Source organism: Balaenoptera borealis (assembly GCF_965194805.1).
Source record: "Balaenoptera borealis genome assembly, chromosome: 14".
Classification (NCBI taxonomy): Eukaryota; Metazoa; Chordata; class Mammalia; order Artiodactyla; family Balaenopteridae; genus Balaenoptera; species Balaenoptera borealis.
In genome coordinates this window covers 39,862,746-39,883,275 of record NC_138875.1, presented here as the reverse complement: position 1 = coordinate 39,883,275, position 20,530 = coordinate 39,862,746, and the positions used below count along the sequence as shown (strand labels likewise).

Below are 20,530 nucleotides of genomic sequence, written 5' to 3'. Positions count from 1 at the left end.
CCCCTCCCCTGCACCCCATCGGATGAACTCATCTGATATTTTTGCACTCTTCTTTGATCTCTTTCTTTCAGTCTGCAGTATTACCTGCTTCATTCATTTGTCCCCTATTAAAATCTTTTACTATTTAAGTGGTATTTAGCACAAATGCCTTTGATATCTCTTGGTTTAAAGTGTATGTATAACATTTAGATATAGAACTTTGTTACAGTGAAAGAAACTGTATCAACCCTTGGAATATAATTCTTAACCTTGTTTTTTAGAAGAGATGGTGCTTCCTCTATGTCAAAAAGTAATGAAGACATTTATGACTGAGTTATTTTTCCCCTTTATCTTGCTCTTCATTTCTAAATACCCATGAGCCAGAGAAGAAATTCAAGTGGAAAACGGAAAGTATTTTTAACTTAACAAAAACCAAAACATAACATGTTAAAATTACTTGGATGCAGTTAAAGCAGTACTTAGAGGGAAATTTTTAGCACTGAACCCCTACCTTAGAAAAGAAGAAAAGTCTCAAGTCAGTACCTTCAACTTTCACCTTAAGAAAGTAGAAAAAGAAAAACAAATAAAACCAGGACTTTGCAGGGGAAATAATATAATAAAGACCAGGAAGGAAATCAATGAAACAGAAAACAGAAAAACAACAGAGAAAAATTAGTGAAGCCAACATGTTTCTTTGAGAAGATAATAAAATTGATAAAACATTAGTCATACTGGTGATCAGGCAGAAAAAGAGGAGATAAATTGCCAGATCAGGAATGAGATAGGTCTCATTTCTACATTCTACAGTTATTAAAAGAATAATAAGGGATTACTGTGAACAACTTTATGCATATAAATTTGACAGCTTACAAGAAACATCTCAAATAAACAACCTAACCTTATACTTAAAGCAGCTAGAGAAAGAAGAACAAACAAAACCCAAAGCTAGTAGAAGGAAAGAAATCATAAAGATCAGAGCAGAGATAAATGAAATAGAGAAAACAATAGAAAAGATCAATGAAACTAAAAGCTGGTTCTTTGAAAAGATAAAAAAAATTGATAAACCTTTAGCCAGACTCATCAAGAATAAAAGGGAAAGGGTCCAAATCAATAAAATTAGAAATGAAAAAGGAGAAGTTACAACCGACACCACAGCAATACAAAGGAACACAAGAGACTACTACAAGCAACTATACGCCATAAATAAAAAGCAACTAAATGCCATAAAATGGACAACCTAAAAGAAATGGACAAATTCTTAGAAAGGTACAATCTCCCAAGACTGAACCAGGAAGAAATAGAAAATATGAACAGACCAATTATAAGTACTGAAATTGAATCCATGGTTAAAAAATTCCCAACAAACAAAAGTCCAGGAACAGATGGCTTCACAGGTGACTTCTACCAAGCTCTATATCTATTTTTAAAAATGAACTTGTAGTTTAAAACTCTTACAGAATGTCCTACTAAAAGTCTTACTAATTCAATAAGACAAGAAAAGAAAGGGTATACATATTGGGAAAGAAGAAATAAAAAGCTGCCTTTCTTCACAGGTGACATGATTGTCTCTGTAGAAAATTCTTAAGAATCTACTCCCAAACTCCTGGAACCTAATAAGCAATTATAGCAAGGTTGCAGGATACAAGGTTAATATGCAAAAGTCAATTGCTTTCGTATATACCAGCAATGAGCAATTGAATTTGAAATTAATGACATAACATCATTTACATTCACAGCCAGCGAGAAAGAGAAAGAAATACATTCCTAGGTTTAAGTCTAACGAAATATATACAAGATCTAAATGAGGAAAACTTCAAAACTCTGATGAGCAAAAGCAAAGGGGAACTAAATAACTCGAGAGAGATTCTGTGTTCAGATATGAAGACAACATTTTGAAGATGTCAGTTCTTCCCAGCTTGATCTATAGATTCAATGCAATCTCAGTCAAAACCCCAGCAGGTTATTTTGTGGATATTTACAAACTGATTATAAGGTTTATACAAAAAGGTAAAAGACCCAGAATAGCAAACACATTATTGAAGAAGAATGAAGTCGGAAGACTGATGCTACCCAACTTCAAGACTTACTATAAAATTATGGTAATGAAGAGAGTGTGGTATTGGCAATAGACAAATAGATCAATGAAACTAAATAGAAAGCCTAGAAATAGACCCACACAAATATAGTGAGCTGATCTTTGACAAAGGAGCAAAAACAGTTCAATGGAGAAAAGACAGTCTTTTCAACAAATGGTGCTGAAACTACTGGACAACCATATGCAAAGAAATGAATCTAGACACAGACTTTACATCTTTCATAAAAATTAACTGCAAATGGGTCATAGACCTAAATATAAAATGCAAAACAACAAAACTTCTAGAAGATGGGAAAAAATCTATGTAACCTTGGGTTGGGTGATAAGTTTTAAGATAAAACACCAAAAGCACAGTTCATGAAAGGAAAATTAACAAATGGGACTTTATTGAAGTTTAAGACTTCTCTGTAAAAGACACTGTTAAGAGAATGAAAAGACAGGCCATAGACTGTGAGAAAATCTTTGCAAACACATTATCTGATAAAAGACTTATACCCAGAATATATCAAGAACTCTTAAAACTCAACAGTAAGAAAACTAACAGCTCAATTTTAAATATCGGCAAAAGATATGAACAGACACCTCACCAAAGAAGATATACTCTTGGCAAATAAGCATATGGAAAGATGCTCAATATTATATGTCATTAGGTAATTGCAAGTTTATGCAACAATGAGATACTACTACACACCTATTAGAATGGATAAAATCTAAAACACTGCCAACACCAAATGCTGATGAGGATATGGAGCAACAGGAACTGTTACTGGTGGCAATGCAAAATGGTACAGCCACTTTGGAAGACAGTTTGGCAGTTTCTTACAAAGCTAAACATAGTCTTAAAATGTGGTTCAACGATCATGCTCCTTGCTCTTCAAATGAATTGAAATCTTACATCCACACAAAAACCTGCGCAGAGATGTTTATAGCAGCTTTATTCATAATTGCTAACACTTAAAAGCAACCAAGATGTTCTTCAATAGGTGAATGGATAAACAAATTGTGGTGTATTTATACAATGGAATATTATTCATTGATAAAAGAAATGAGCTTTCAGGCCTCAAAAAGACATGGAGGAACTTTAAATACATATTATTCAGTGATAGAAGTCAGTCTGAAAAGGCTACATACTGAATGATTGTAAATATATGAGTTCTGGAAAGGACAAAAGTATAGAGACAGTAAAAAGATCAGAGTTGCCAGAGACTCAGGGTCGGGAAGGAGGGAAGGATGAATAGGGGGGATTTTTTAGGGCCGTGAAGCTATTGTGTATCATATGGTAATGGTGGATACATGGCATTATTCATTTGTTAAATCCCATAGAGCTGTACAACATGAAGAGTGAACCCTGATGTAAACTATTAAGCTTAGTTAGAAATAATCAAGATTTGTTCATCAAATGTAACAAATGCACCACACTAATGCAACCTGTTAATACTAGGGGAAACTGGGGGTGGGGGGCACTGTATAAGAGCTCTCTGTACTTTCTGCTCAATTTTCCTATAAACTTAAAATTGCTCTGAAAGATAAAGTCTATTAAGGGAGGAAAAAAATTTCCTATAAAGAAAATATCAAGCTCTGATGGCTTCACTGGTAAATGATGCCAAGTATTTAAGGAGAAAATACTACTAGTGTCTTTCAGTGGTCCCCAGTATCACACTGTGTTGGGTGTCCCCAAGATCACCTCTAAGGTTAGTGATTTGCTACAAGGATCCCTAGGACCCAGAAGTCATCATATTCATAGGTACATTTTTTTAAAAAAGCAAAAGGATACAAAGCAAAAGTTATATGTATTAGTGTTGTCTACCAGGGAATCTTGCTTGATCCTAATAATCTAGGGTTTTTACTGGAGATCAGTCACGCAGTGCCTGTGTGACCACTGTAGTTACTGAAAGCCAGGTATTCACTATAAACCACATTGTTTGCATAAACTATCTAGACAAATTGACATACTGGTGCAGTGCCATTCAAGACTCCAAACGTGCAAAACAATTTTTTTAGAACATTCTAAGAGTTCAGTTCCCAAGAGTCAGCTAAGAGCCAGTCACAAAATCAGGCACTTCTGGAAATGTGCAATATTTGAGCAAATCAAGCCTGCAGATAGTCCTACACAAACTTGTTCTGAAAATTTTTCTGAAAATTTCTAACTCATTACCTACAATTTCCTGTTAGGAGAACCTGACAAAGATACTACAAGAAATAGTAATATTGCAAATGAATATCCCTTGTTTGTTTGTTTATGGCTGCGTTGGGTCTTCATTGTGGTGCGCGGGCTTCTCATTGTGGTGCGCGGGCTTCTCATTGTGGTGGCTTCTCTTGTTGCAGAGCACAGGCTCTAGGCACACTGGCTTCAGTAGTTGTGGCACACGGGCTCAGTAGTTGTGGCTCGCGGGCTCTAGAGTGCAGGCTCAGTAGTTGTGGCGCACAGGCTTGGTTTCTCCGCAGCATGTGGAATCCTCCCGGACCAGGGCTCAAACCTGCGTCCCCTGCATTGGCAGGCGGATTCTTAACCACTGCACCACCAGGGGAGTCCCCAGTATTCCTTGTTATTAATATAGATGCAATAATTCTCAATAGAATATATGCAAATCAAATCCAACAATATAGAAAATGCATAATATATCATAACCAAACTTTTTCTAGAATGAAAGACTGGTTTAACATTCAAAAATCAATCAGTGTAATTCACCATATTAACCAAAACCAAAAAAAAACTATATGATTATCTCAATAGATGGAGAAAAAAATATGACAGAATTCAACATCCCTTTCTTATAAATGTCTGTGCCAACTAGAAATAGAATTTCTTCAACCTGTTCTAGGGTATTTATGAACAATTTACACTCATACTTAAATGTGAAGATTTTATACTTTTCCACTTACGATTAGAAGCAAGGCTGGTAGTTGGAAGTAGAACTCCAAATCATCATTTTAAATTGATTTATGATTCTTTACTTTCACGTATGTATGGAACATTAATAGTTAAGTGCAACAAATACATTTTTCTTTTTCTTGGTGGGACACTTTTTTCCCTATGGTTTTTTTTCCCTGCTGTTTTATTATCGTTTATTTTATTTTATTTCATATTTAAATAGGAATTGTGGATAACGGGATAAGAAAGAATAAAAGTAATATATATTCTTTTGAGTAATTTTGGTTTTGCTCTGTGAAACTCTCTGGAAGATATTAATGTCATTTTGATTTAAGACTCTTCTGAGCATATATAACCAAAATTATAAAATGGCCATTTTGTGATCCTTAAGTTGTTTAGTTTGATTTAAGAGGAGACGTGGTGCAAGATTAAAATAGTGATAGGTGATTGTAGTGTTTTGAGTAAAGGTGAACCATGTTTAACATATATTGTACGTGGTTTCAAAATGCTTAAAACCCTTTTTTCCCCCTGTAGGTATTGGTCCCCTGAAGAGACAGGGACCCAGGAGAAGGCTCAGGTAGTTTGGGATAAGTTAAATAAATTTTGGATGTGTTCACTTTGACTAGTGTGTAGGTCTTTCGGAATATGTCCATTTACCAAAGTAGTAAATGGAAATTTGCCTGTAAGGCTCAGGTGAAAAGTCAGGGTTGTATATATATATTATTGGCAGAAGTGAAAGTAAGAATATTATTAGTTGATAATATCTTATTTAGTATGTAGACATATATTTTGCAAACAGTTTTTGAGTGCCAGCTATGTACTAGGCACTGTCTGACATGTTGTATGGGGGAAACAAACAAGATATTTGTAATGCAGTGTGCTAAGTCTATGATAGAGGTATTTGCAGGGTGAGATTTCAGAGAGCAGAGGAGAGGCTAACTAGGGTTTAAGGAAGACTTCCCAGAGAATTGACTCTTGATCTGAATCTTAAAGCACAAAGGAATTTATCAAATAGAGAAGGCAAAGGAGGGAATGTCACACAAAAGGAAAAGCATGTGAAAAAGCATCAAGATGTAAATAAGCATGGCATTGTTCAGAGAACAGTATTGGCAGATAATTCCAGTAGAGCACCTCTTAATCAGCTTGCAGTTGTTTGTCCTAGTGAACAATGAATTTCTTATTACAAAATGTTTACTTATTCTTTGTGACGTCAGTGTCTTGCACAGCATTTAACACATAACAGATCCTGAGTAAATAATTCTTGAAAGAATGACCACAATATACACAATATGATAAATGGTACTTTGTTTTGGCATAAGGGATTGTGGGAGTTGATGGGGCAAAGAAGACTTTGAATAAAATAATCATTGAGTTGAGGCTTGAAAGGTGAATAGAAAATTACCATGCCTGCAAGTAAGGGATAAAGAAAGGAACATTGTGGACATCCCAAGATATAGAGTTATAGAGAGCATTCAGCTGCCCTCTTTAGTATGGAAGCCACTAGCTACGTGTGACAATTTAAATTTAAATTAATTATAATTGAATAAAATAAAAAACTCGGTACCTTAGTCACCACACCGTATTTTAAGTTCCCAAATGCCCACATGTGACTGGTACTGTATAGAATGGATGTAGAACATTTATATCATCACAGAAAGTTCTGTTGGACAGCACTGTCATAATGTGACATTTCAGGAGTTCGATTTACTGAAAGTACAGGTTGCAATGGTGAGGTTGAAGTTGCAAAGGCAAGGTGGAAGGAAATGATGCTGGAAGGGTAAGCTTAGTCCAAATCACTGAGGGTCTTGAATGGCCAGGGTATTTGGGCTTACCCTGTGGGATATCAGCTTGGGGTGGGGGGAGAGGTTTGGTATTTACTTTTGATAATTGAAGGTAGGGCCTGGTGAATTGATCTGATTGGTGTTGTAAAAGAATCTTTTCGGCAGCAAGACCAAAGATCGATTGAAAGGGTAAAATTAGTGTTCAGAAGTTTACTGTGTAGTAGAGCAGTAGTCCAGGTGGGAGAGATGCTAAAATCTGAGCTAAATCAGAGATGATGAGGATAGAAAGGGGGAGACAGACTTGACAGCTATTTAGAGGTAGAGTAGGTGTGATGATTGTGGAGCTAAAAGAATCTGGGTGGCTCTGATTTCTGGGTTGGGCATGTAGGGAGATGGGATAGGACATATATGGGGAAAAGCAGGTTTTAAAAAGAGATAAAGGTTATGACTTTAATTTTGGCCACATTAACTTTGAAGATAGGCCCAATCTAATTCAGATAAGAGTCTGGAGTTGAGAATAAAATTTGGGACTAGATATGTACTTCTGGGAGTCAGAATATAATTGGCTTTTGAAGCTTAGACGTTGGGTGAGATTGCCCAGGAAGAACATACAACATGAAGAGAGATAAAAGCCGAAGACAGACCCTAACATTTATTAGGTGTAAAGAGATAGGGCCTTAGAATGAGAATGAGAAAGAATAGAGACAAGGGAATAGTGTTAATAAAAAGTTGGGTCAGAAGGAGCTGAAGGAAGATAGCATTTCAAGAGAGTTGTACAGATAAGTCATATAAGGAGAACCATAAAGTATATATTGGATTCGTTGAACAAGAAGTCACTAGGGACCTTTAGGAATTACAGTACGCTGAACTACCAAGTGAATTCAGATCTTCATTTGAGGTGAATTTGTAAAGGGTCATTGGGAGTAACAGAACTGATATGGGTAACTTCAACCATGTAAGTTACCCTTGCTTCATTTGTAAGATGATAATATACCATGGTGTTTTTATTATTATAAAGATCAAGTGAGGGAATAAGAGAAAAAGTATTTTGTAAACTCTAAAGTTTATTTTTTTAAGTTTACAGAATTGTGATTACTTTTAGGTGAAATCTATGTTTAATTGAAGGTTAAGAAGATGGGAGGGAGGATTTTAGGTAAAGCCAGAAGACACCAAGACATATCTTGGTAGAATATTAGAGACTCTGGAGGACCAATTAGAATCGTATGAACAGTGAAGTTATAAGACAAAAGAGTAAGGCTGAACTGAGTGAGGAAGAGAGAATATTGTGATTAGCAGACCATTTGGCTGAATACCTTCTTCCTGGGCAGATCTAGAATACACTAAACAAGTTTGAAGCCTTTTTTGTACTGCGCAAACAGGTTACTCTTCCTTAGATGTATTCATGCTAGTTACATTAGTTACAATTTAGCCTGCTTGAAAAAAAATTTGACTCTTATGTATTTCTTACAAATGATTTAGTTTCGAGGGTTATATTCATTTCATCTAGTTTTTCTTCTTCTCTCTCTTCTCCCCTTTGATTTCTTCTTCTTTTGAAAGTTCTCTGAACCCTTATTTTTCTCTTATTGCTGTTTTAGTTGTTGTTGTCTGAAACCCTCAGCTTTTGTAGCTTTTGAGTGTAGGTCTTCTGGGTATGGGGTTTTCTAAGCATTTTCACGTTCATTTTACCGTGAGGTGAGCTCCTTGCTCAAGGAGTTCTGTTTCCTGGGGTCTAACTGATCGAATGAAGGATAGATTATCTGAGAAATTATCGTCTAACCAAGAATAATTGAAAATTTTATTTTAATATATCTGGTTATCATGCCTTGTTTGGCCTCTAGAGATATAAATTCTAGCAGCATCTAGCAGATGCCAGCACGAGGCATCTTTGTGTTATTATTAGGAAAGAGGAACACCTCTACTCTGAAGGGGGAGAAAGGAGAGGGAGGGAAGGAGGGAGGAAGGGAGACAGACTTTGGTTGCATGGTGATGAGAATACCAAGTCCTGTTCCATATTCCTCCATTCAAAGCATACCTTGAATGAACTCTGCTTCTTTCCTAAGGTTATACAGATGCTGGGCAAAATTGTTAACTCAACTGTGACACTTCAAATTTGTTTCTTTTCAGTTGGGCTGAAAAGTGGGCTAGGGGCTTGTTCCTTGGCTTTAAGAGAGTGAAATCTCAGCTAAAAACATGTACTTTATATGATCATTTTACCCCATGTTAAACAATAGCTTAAATATAAATTAGTCAAATGAGGGAGGAGAGACAACTCTTTCTTATAGAAGAATTTCAAATAATAAATGTAGATACTCCCCCTTTCAAAAGGTGGAGCTTAATTTCCATCCTCTGCTCCTGAGATACTCTCACTTACTTGCATTCAAAGAATAGAGAATGAAAGGAAAAATAATAACTTCACAATGGAGAAGCCCAGCAAACACTACCTTAACCAGGTAATGAAGGTTAACATCACCAGAATCTTGTGGCTCTCAGATACCCCTGCTATGATGGGATGAGAATGGCACTTCGCCTCTGTGGTATTCTTTCCCAAAGTCCATAACCCCATTCCAGCCATGAGAAAAACATTCGACAAACTCAGATTGGAGATTGGCCCGTATTCCTCAAAATTATCAAGGTCATGGAAATCAAGGGAAGACTGAGAAACTGTCACAGACTACAGGAAACTGAGGAGACATGATAAACTCAATGTACCCTGAATAGGACTGTGGAATAGAAAAAGGACATTAATGGAAAAATTAGTGAAATCTGAATAAAGTCTGGAGTTTAGTTAATAGTAATGTAACAGTGTTGGATTCTTAGGTGTGACAAATACACTACAGTGATATAAGATATTAACAATAGGGAAAACTGGAGGAGAGGTATATAGGAACTCTCTGCAGTATCTTTTCAACTTTTCTATAAATCTAAAATTATTCTAAAATAAAGCCTATTGAAAATAAATTAATCATAATGCTATGACAAAATTGCTGCCTGAAGACTGCCTGCTGTGAGCAGAGACAATTTAGAAATAGTAATAACTTTTTCCTTGATGTTATGTTCACTGTTCTTTAAAGGAGAGAAGTGGTTTCAAATGGGAGTGCCATTGTAAGGACAAGTAGGTGCAACTCAGCACCAAAATATATTCATGCGGTGCATGCATTTAAAGTCCAGATTTCTTGTTGCCCAGAAGTATTTACCTAACTTAGAAGGAACTGTGTAAACTATACTAACATTCACTGCCAACCACAGTAGTGATAGAAGTTTCTGTTCTTCCATACATCAGTGTTGCTTTCTCTTTTAGGAACACAGACAGGGCAAGATGTGTATGGTGGTGGTAGTCGTGGTGTATTAATTATTGTTGTTTATGGTACCCTAATGGGGTGGAGATAAAGATCTTGACCAAAACAGAATGGTATAGTGATTAAGAGCATGGGCCTGGTGCTAGACTGCTGGGACTTGAACCCTGATTCCACAGATTCTAACTGGGTGATCCTCAGCAATTTATTTAACCTCTTGGGATCTCAGTTTCTTCAACTGTAAAATAAGATATTAAATGTACCTCATAGGGGTTTTGTGCCACTTAGAACAGTTTCTGACATGTAATAAGTGCTCAGTAAGTGTTAGATATTCCTGTTTTATTATTTGTAACTATCAAGTCACAAATGTGGAATATGGTTGCTATTGTGATATGCTTTTTAAAATACTTTAAAATGCTTTTTTCCTGCTGTCTTCAAAATTTAGTCTTTGGCTCTGGTTTTCGGCAATTTGACTATGATATGTCTAGGGAGGGATGTGCGTGTATGTATGTATGTGTGTGTGTTTATCCTGCTTGGAGTTCCTTGAGCTTCTTTTGTCTGTGGTTTGTTGTGTTTCATTAATTTTGCAAATTTCTTGACCATTCATTATCTCTTCAGACATTCTTTCCATCCCCTTCTCTCTCTTTTCTCTTTCTGGGATTCTGGTTATACATATTTGCTATGGTACCACAGATCTGGGATGCTCTGTTCTTTTTATCTTCTTTGTGTTTCATTTTGGCTAATTTCTGCTGCCTTACTTTGAAGTTGACTGTTCCCTGTGCTGTATCAAGTCTGCTGATAAAGCCATCGGAGGAATTCTTTATTTATTATTTAATACCTGACATTGTGTGCTAAAGAACAGCAGAGATTGAGGTAAATAGTATTTATGCTCAGAAAAGGCACCTCTCTCCTCTATCAGGCAGGCAGTTAGTATGCACTTTGAGTCATTCTAGTCAATTGTTGAATTGGATTCGTGTCTTATTATTACTGTAGTTATCCTCAGTGCACCAGACTTGAAATTTCTGTAGTGGAGGGCTTCTGCTACCTGTGCTTATTGTGGGTTCTGGAGTACTGGCAGGGTTTTCCTAATGTTCCTGGTCTCTCTGGGTATAGGTAGGGCAGCAGTGTTTCCTGACCTCATAGAAACTTCTAACTTTTGCCTTCTGTAAGAGAGTGGTCCAAGAAGTGGGCAGAGTTTTGTACATAGGCATCACTGATGGGAATTCTCTTAGGCCTCTTGCTTCATTATTATGTCCTATAAGCCCCTGGTAGGAGCCTGTGAGAAAAATCTAGTGAGGGAATGCATACTCTTCTATGTCTTCTATGTCTGGTGCTCCCAGGAATGTGTAAGCTGTCATATTAGCCCACACTCAGCCTTTATTAAAATTTTGTTATAATTTTTCAGCTGTTTTTTCTTATCTGCCTTTTATGATGACCACCTCTTCTCTGAGTTCTGTGTCCTGTCTCTCCTTAGAGAGGCTTGTCACCTTTGGAGTTCAGTTCTTGTGACATGAACTCTGATGGGCACAAAAAAGTTCTACAGATTCTCTGTCTGTTTCTCATCATTAGTGTGGGAGTAACCTTCTCTTGAGACTTTCTACATTCTAAGCAGAGTGGACCTCCCTTATAATCATAATATATCTTTTATATACGAGTTAAAGAGCTCTAAGAAGAAATACTTCACGTATAGAACTGCCTTTTCTAACTTTGAAGCTAATAGTAGTACGTTTTAAAATAGTAGTAGCAGTGCTGAAATAAATGGATAGGAGCATATTTTTAATAGGCATCTTGAGTCCCACAGAGAGATGTTATAAAGTGTGCTGTGTAATGAGGTGAGTTGTGCATCAAGATGCTTTGAGTCTGAGGTGTTAGAAGAATGGTCCTCCTATTGTACTCTGCATGTAGTTATGGAATCCACTTTATAATTAGTGTTATACACATTAAATCAGATCACAGCAATGGCCAATCAATTTTTCCTTAATTCTTCTATTTTAAATCTAGGATGCATAAAAAGGATCCCATTCAAAATGAATCTGAATATTATAGTATAGCTTCAATGCTGTAACAGTTCCATAGCAACTCACAATAATTGCAAGGATTAAAGTAAAAAAATTTTTCTTTGCAAAGTCAAGACCCTACACTTTGCCATAATTACCAGTTTTGGTTACCTCATAATGTCTTTATGGCATTCAGTGTATTTCCCCATTGGTTGCACATATTCCAAAATTAGGGCAGTTGCCAAGATTGTCACATGGATTTTTCTTCCCAGCATGAACCCAACATGAATCCAGTGAAAAAGAAAAAAAAAGAAAAAACAAATAGGCAAAAACCTCAAATGACAAAGAAGTCTTTTGGCTAGGACTTGGATTCATAAAGACAGTTCAAGACACCCTGACCTTTTTCTCTGCACGTAGTAAGAGGGCTTCTGGTTCTAGTTGGCCTCACTCTTGAGGTAGCTTAGCCCAATCAGATATTTGAAGATTTGTTTTTATCTGATTTTCAGAATTGTGAAATATTCATTTATTCTCTAGGCTTTATTTTAAACCAGAGATAAATAAAGTAGTAAATAATTTGCTATTTTGCAATGTTTTTGCTGTTCTTCACTTTAGGGAATCTATGCTGTAATATAAATTTTTGAAGATTACCAAGCCTAGCTACTTTATTTTTTTTAATTTTAGTTTTATGTGTTTTAACATGTGACAGTGTATTCATACTTTTATATATTCTATAAGAATGGTTTTGCTCCTTAGAATTCCACCTTGCATATTATATTACACAGAAAGTATGATGTATAATTTAGGAAAATCAGTTATAAAAGATTTAAACCATATGCACTTAAATGTAATGTGCTTTTCCCTACTTTGTATCCATGATATAACCTATTCTATCAGTTTATTTTACCAAGGGAGCATAGGGGAAAATATATATAATATGAACAAAAGAAGTAAGTTTTATCGAAAGTAAGCTTATGATTATGCTCTTATTATCTTTATGACATGGACCATACTAGACACCTTAGTGACCATAAACATTTGCAATAATCAGTCTTTTGATTTGCATTAAAAAAATGTTTGCGATTTTATTTAGGTTTTTCTGTAACTGACATTTACTGTAATTACTAAAGCCCTGAAAGAGAAATTAAATTCAACAGTAAATGTGGGAAAGTAGCTCCATAGCATATTCTGAGGAATTTTCTCTGAGGTCAGAAACAAAGCAACAAAGCTGAGGTGCTCTGTCTTGTGTGTGTGTTGCTTGTAGAATTAGTAGAAGATGAAAACTGTTAATGATATTGGAACTGGTTTCAAATTCTCCTTTTTAATCAGTATATAAAAATGATGAAAGTATGTTCACCCTTGGATTTTCAGCACTCTAGTATATATGTTTTATGTATGCATTAGGTGTTTTTAATGTCCTTTTCATATGTCTTTTAACTCAGGACAGACATCTAGACTTCAATATAGAGCATCAGGAACTCAGTCGGAAATTGAGGGTACAAGAATAAGAAAGAAAAACAAAGCAGGGTTTCTTTAATTTGGCCAATTTTGTTTATTTTCTAGAGTGGACATGAAGTAAAGGATAAACTGGGTCTCTTCTTTGTATTTTCAGTCTTTGCAAGATTTTCCTGTGTTTCAGTCTTTTCATTTGATATAGCTTTTGCTTAGAGTCCCATAATTCCATTCTCTGTCACTGATAGTCATGTTTCTGCCCACAAATAAGGGATCATTCCTTTGCCATGATGATTAGTGATGTTGAGCACCTCTTTATGTACCTGTTGGCCATTTGTATGTCTTCTTTGGGAAAAGGTCTATATAGGTTCTTTGCCCATTTTTTAAATTGAGTTATTTGTTTTTTGCTATTGAGTTATATGTGTTCTTGTGTATTTTGGTTATTAACCCGTTATTGACTATGTGGTTTGCAGATATTTTCTCCCATCCCATAGGCTGCCTTTTCATATTGTTGATGGTTTCCTTTGCTGTGCAGAAGCTTTTTAGTTTGTTGTAGTCTCACCTATTTGTCTGCGTTTGGTGTCAAATCCAAAACATCATTGCCAAGACCAGCGTCAAGGAGCTTATCCCTATATTTTCTTCCAGGAGTTTTATAGTTTCAGGTCTTACATTCAAGCCTTTAATCCACTTAGAGTTGATTTTTGTGTATGGTGTAAGATAGTGGTTCAGTTTGATTCTTTTGCTTGTGGCTTTCCAGTTTTCCCAACACAATTTATTGAAGAGACTATCCTCTTCCCATTGTATATTCTTGGCTCCTTTGTCATAAATTAATTGACCATATATCCGTGGGTTTATTTCTGGACTCCCTATTCTGTTCCATTGATCTGTGTATCTGTTTTTATGCCAGTACCATACTGTTTTGATTACTGTACCTTTGTAATATAGTTTGGAATCAGGGAGCATGATGCCTTCAGCTTTGTTCATCTTTCTCAAGATTGTTTTGGCTATTTGGGGACTTTTGTGGTTCCCTACATATTTTATGATTGTTTTATTTCTGTGAAAAATGCCATTGGAAGTTTGATAGGGATTGCACTGAATCTATAGATCGCTTTGGGTAGTATGGACATTTTAACAATATTAATTCTTCCAATCCATGAAATGGAATAATTTCCATTTATTTGTGTCTTCTTCACTTTCTTTCATCAATGTCTTACAGTTTTCAGTGTACAGATCTTTCACCTTTTTGGTTAAAATTATTCCTAAGTATTTTATTCTTAACTGATGCTATGGTAAATGCAATTATTTTTCTTAATTTCTCCTTCTGATAGTTTGTTGGTGGTGTGCAGAAATATAACAGATTTTTTTATATTGATTTTTTATCCTGTAACTTTGTTGAATTTATTAGTTCTTACATTTTTTTTGGTGGAGCCTTTAGGCTTTTCTGTATGTAATATCACATCATCCTCAAATAGAGATAATTTTAATTCTTCTTTTCTGATTTGGATGCCTTTTACAGTTGGCTCTCATTATCCATTGGGGATTGGTTCCAGAACCCCTGTAGATACCATGGATTCTCAAGTCCCTTATATAAAATGGGTGTTGTACAGTTGTACAGTTGACCCTCTATTCTCAGATACAGAACCGTGGATATGGACAGCCAACTGTATTTCTTTTTCTTTCCTAATTGCTCTGGCTAGCACTTCCAGTGGAAAATTGTTTTTTTATTATTATGAAAATAACAAGAAGGAAGCTTAGGGAAAGGAAAAGCATATGTCACTGCAATATGATAAAACAAGGTCTGTAATAACTATATAAATACTAGCCCAAGTTAGTTTTCAAAGGGCTAATCACTCTCAAAATCAGTGACAGAGATCTTAGAGACCACTTCCTGCTGGAGGCCAAGTGATTCTCATTCATCATTTCTGTTTCTCATAAAACCCCAGGAAAGTTACAGCCATAGTTGTTCTAGTTCTAAGCTAGGCTATAGCAGTACTTGAAAACTACAGCCTACAGGTCAAATCCAGGCTACTGCCTACTTTTGTAAATTAAGCTTTTTTGGAACACAGCCATGCTTACTTGGTTCTGTATTGTCTATGTTTACACGGCAATCACAGAGTTGTTCAATTGTGGGATACAGTATGGCCCGCAAAACGTGAAATACTATCTGGACCTTTAGAAAAAGTTTGCCAAAGTTTGGGTGGAAAGCATCCACCCTAATAAATGAAATCTCTAGATCCAAACAGGTCTCCCTTTTTTGTCTTAATCTCTATTGTTGTGCTTTTATTAGCTAGCATAGTTTATTTTGTCTTTCTTCTCTTGCTGAATCTGATTTTTAATACTACTTATATCTGGAATTCCAACATTTCAGTTCAAGAATTTGTACCCTTATCTTTCTGAGGAAAGCAAGACATTATAGTTCTCCCAGTGAATTAGGAAGAAATTTTTTTTGTTTTATTTTTGCATTTTTGTTTGTTTTTAACCTTTATTGGTTAGTCTGTTTGCCTGAGCATACATATTTTCTTCCTTGCTGCATTTTCCTTTATTCTATTCTCCTATTCCCTTTTCCCTTTCCCCACTTACCCAGACCTGAAGTCTCTTACTAAAAACAGCAAATTTGGAGCTCCTTTGGTATAAGCCTTTCAGTTTATATTTTAAGGAAAAGGGCATCTCCCCTGCTCGTGAATAGCTGCCCAGATAATGCCATCTTTGCCATCCCAGATAGCATATGACTATCTGATTCATTATGTTATCTGGAACCATATATTTGCTTAGTTGGGATTTTGGTTTTAGTTTGGTTTGGTTTTGTCATGCACCTGTAAGAAACAGATCAAGGAGAGAGGAAAACTTGCAATTAGGAGATAAGTCCTGGAGCTCTAATGCACAGTATGGTGAATATAGATAACAATATTGTATTATAATTATTAACTTGCCAAGAGAATAGGTCTTAAATATTCTCACCACAAAAAAGAAATGATAATTATGTGACATGATAGAGGTGCTAACTCTCGCTGTAATGCAATCATATTGGTGCAGTATATATAAATGTATCAAATTAACATGTTTTTTGTACACCTTAAATTTACACAGTGTAATATGTCAAATACATTTCAATTAAAAAATAAAAGCGTACACACACACACAAAAAAAATAGGGAAAGTGGAGGCTGTATCCCTCAGCACTTTGCAGCTCTTTGTCCTAATGAAGCAGCCAGGCTAGTCTGTGTCAAGTGTATACTGTGTGTGTGCCTATTTAGAGATCAAAGGAGATAGCTTGAGATAACAGGGGACATTTTACCAGAGAATTTCTGGGTGCTTGGCACTTAAAATTATGTGGCAATATGCATGTATTAATGAGCTGTATACTGGTTTTCAGTAAAAATCTGTGATAAATTGTCCTATCATACCAAATTGTATAAAGGTACCATTATTAAACCATTTCTTCTGTAGGTTTTAATTCATTGTAACCAGCTCACTCAATTTAGTGCTTTTATATACAATTGGGGAAGAAACATTAACTCTCTGTAGTTTTTTAAATGTTTGTCTAATTAATGAAATATGTCCTAGGCATATGACATAAGCATGAGTTGCTAGGGTTTTTATTGCACACATATCTGCTGTTTGGCATGTATAAATGAAAAAAAACCCCATGTTTTATATTTTATATATACTTATATATAAAATTCTGCCTTTTTAGGAATTAATATTTAGTCATATTTAATCAGTTTTATCTCACATATCTTTTGTGGCCATACTCTCCATTCTTATCCATTGTGATCCAAACAGATTGTGTTCTAACAAGGTTAGAAAGACTAACAAAATGGCAGCATATTTTTTGTAAATTAGCATTCCAGTTAATTCACTGTAAAAGACTTATACTTTGGTGGCAGGAAAGCTGTTAACTTCATAGAAGTGCAAAACAGGCAGAAATGGGAGCCTGGGAGTTTGTCATATAGTACTTTAGACCTGTGCTTCTCAGACTTTAATGTGTACATCAGTCACCTATGCAGCTTGATAAAATGCAGACTAACCCATATCTGGAGAGAGGCCCAGGGTTTTGCATTTCTTAAAAGCTCCCAAGTGATACCCCTGCTGCTGTCCATGGCCCACACTTAGACTTTCCTGCCTGACAGTAAGTTTTTCTTTATTTACAATAGGTTGACAATGTGAAAAGGTTAAACCCGATGTAGACAAACTGCTAATGTTGAAGTATATACTCTGATAAGGAAGGTATGCAGTTGACAAACCTTGCTGTGATTGAGAAGCATTGGATGTAAGCAAGAGTATTTAACTAAGAGAAGGCTTATGAATTCCTAAAGGTTATAGTGACTTCCCTTTTATCTGAATACAATGCGGGTATTTTTCAGAAAAATGGAAAACCTATTATAGGAAACTGCATTTATCATTGGTGAGAACAGCTGTTTGGGCTGTTTGTGTTGCCTTGAACCCCAGTCTCTCTCCTTAATGGATTGCTTATTTTTCTTATGCAACTTTTTGGTTAATTCTGGTTTTAAGTGACATATGAACACAAAACAAGGAATCATCCTGTCTGTTTATTGAGTCATTTGGACCTTTTCTCACCTCAGACTTCTGGAAAGAATTTGGTTGTCAAGTCATAGCAGGGGCACAAATTATTTGGCATGATTAATAGCTTGAATGGGAAAAATGGCAGTGTGTGTGTGTGTATATATATATTTATATATATATATACACACACACACAGATAATAAATTTTGTATTATGTATATATGTAAAACTTTTTCCTTCCTGAATTCTTATAAAGGTCTATAACTGAGAAAAGAGCCTTTCCAAAAGGAGATAGAAAAAGTCAGTAATACTCTCATGAAAATAAACACATAAAACACATTTTTAAGGTATAAAATTTAAATAATTATTTATAATTACTCTTGTCCTATACACAAATATAGTAGAGGCGTACATTTTACTATTTATTATACAATTAGTTCTGCTAAAAGGAGACATACATGTTCCTAAAAATCACACTGCAAAATCATGCCCCCAAAACCCCACTTACGGGAAAAATGTGTTTAGGGGCACAGCACTCAAAAACTTCATCAGTGCAACACTTTTTTAAAGGAAACTAATAAAAATGGTAGCACAGTTTTACAAATATTAAATAATTAAATGCATAAATACTGCAATAAACATGGTGCTTTACCTTGAAAATACCTGAAGTATGCTGGTGGAAATGGACACTGAAAGGGGTTGCAGTTTGTGACTTATTGTAAAGTGGTAGAAGAAGAGTTACTGAGATTGTATAGAAAGTTTTAACACTAGGTGTGTGTGGGTGTGGCCATAACACAGGGTGAACTACCTTAGCTGGTAGATGTTTGAGGTGTGAGGTGTGTGGGTGTGTTTTTGTGTATTCCTACTGGGCTTGAGTCAGCTGGCTGCCATTTTCTGCCTGCACCTAGCGTTTCTTATGGGTGAGAGTCACATTGTGCTCAGATTGTTTTCAGATACATCAAATGCACTGAAACAAATGTGTGTTTTCAAAACAAGCGTTATGGCAGAACTGACAGTATATAAAATTTCCCACTTGGAGAAATGAAACTTTTTATTTTATTGCAATTCAGTTGCACAGGCACCAGGGGGAGTAGTAGGTTCACATTTCTCAGCAGCACTGACCAGTGCTTTTCTTAGTTTTGCAGCTGCACATATGGTAGAGTATTATCATTTTATGGTTACAGTTATAAGCAATTTGGTAGAAAATGACAGCTAAATTATGCAGTGTTACTTTTATTTGTTTTAATTTGATAATCTAAATATATATATATTTTAATGAGGAAACAAAAGGCAGAATAATTTTTAGTAGTAGGAGTAACCCTTCCTATGTCTTAGTCATGTGCCACCCAGTGGAGCTAGCATTTCATTTTTAACGGATCTCTTGTGTATGATAAAAAGTGAAGCACATATCTGAGAGGTTATGTCTGTATTCTGGGGAGTGTTGTTTTCAGCTACATTATCATAATTCTTACTGCTTACTAAAAGGGAGATTTTGCTGGCAATTGGATTGAAAAATATTTTAAAATCCTCTACCATTTCCTAGAGACAGAACATTCCCAAATTTTATTCCAGAAGGCATCTCTAGAAATGATGGCAAAGCAAATTTACTTCCCTGAGCGCTCTCAGGATTTGGCACAGTGCTACTTAGAGTGCTTGCTGGTTATAGGCATCATGGCCCATTGGCACCTATACATACAACCCTTTTTTTAATTGCAGGAATATGCCAGGGAAAAGATGTTCAGAGTGCCTGCCTTGGTTGTTTGGGACTTGTATATTCAAAGGGAGTGTCAGAAAATCAGTACCTAACACTCGTGTGAAATTCCACAGGTATCCAACTTGGAATACATCTCTATTATAAAACAATGGATTTGCCTTGAGTAAAGGCAAATTTTGTTTGTAGTATTTATTTAAGTACACAACTTCATTTGTTATTAAGTCTTCCTTACATATTTTCTTGGCTTGCTTAGCATTAATACCTGTTGATACCCATATGGTGATCTCTGTATCTTAAAACACAGCCTATCATTTTTACGTGGTCTGTATATTCAGAGCCATTCCCGGAACTGGGGAGAAGATACACACAAACTGCTTGATCATTGAAAATGTTAAATTCAGTGAAATAATGTAGTGCTTGTGATCTTTATTCCATTAGTATAAATAAGTCGTATCAGTGATTTTACCAGAGTGGGGAGTTAGTTAGCATTTTTCATTGCTTTTAAGTCATTTTAAAACAATTGTTGCACAAGTGGTATAGATGGAATTAGAAAACAATTCCTTTTGGGGGTTAGAAACCTGAATATTACAGTAATCTTATTGACACCAGTTGGAGAAAAAGAAAAAATTTTATATTGATGGATAACATAGTCCTTAATTTTATTCAGTGTGATTTCTTTTTTGTTGTATATGGTACCCTAACTTAATTCACTTGTATTATAGCATATGTCATTTTGGATTCATTTCAAAGGGTAATCAAGTCAGGAACTGATTGTGCCATATTATTCTCTAGTAAAGTAAACTTCATGTTTCCTTCAAATGAAACTG

The 20,530-nt window shown here is 35.5% G+C and overlaps 1 protein-coding gene across 12 annotated transcripts in view; it reads left to right on the top strand.

Annotated features, from left to right (window-relative positions):
• KIAA1328 overlaps positions 1-20,530 on the top strand; it is a 382,354-nt gene that overhangs the window by 91,746 nt on the left and 270,078 nt on the right. The window contains exon 1 of one of the 12 annotated variants that reach the window (XM_082354292.1): positions 1-20,530. This exon is cut by the window's left edge and continues 20,575 nt beyond it. The exons of the other annotated variants lie outside the window; for them this stretch is intronic. Coding sequence (XP_082210418.1) covers positions 20,522-20,530 — 9 coding nt within the window. The 5' untranslated portion in view covers positions 1-20,521. 12 annotated transcript variants of the gene reach the window in all.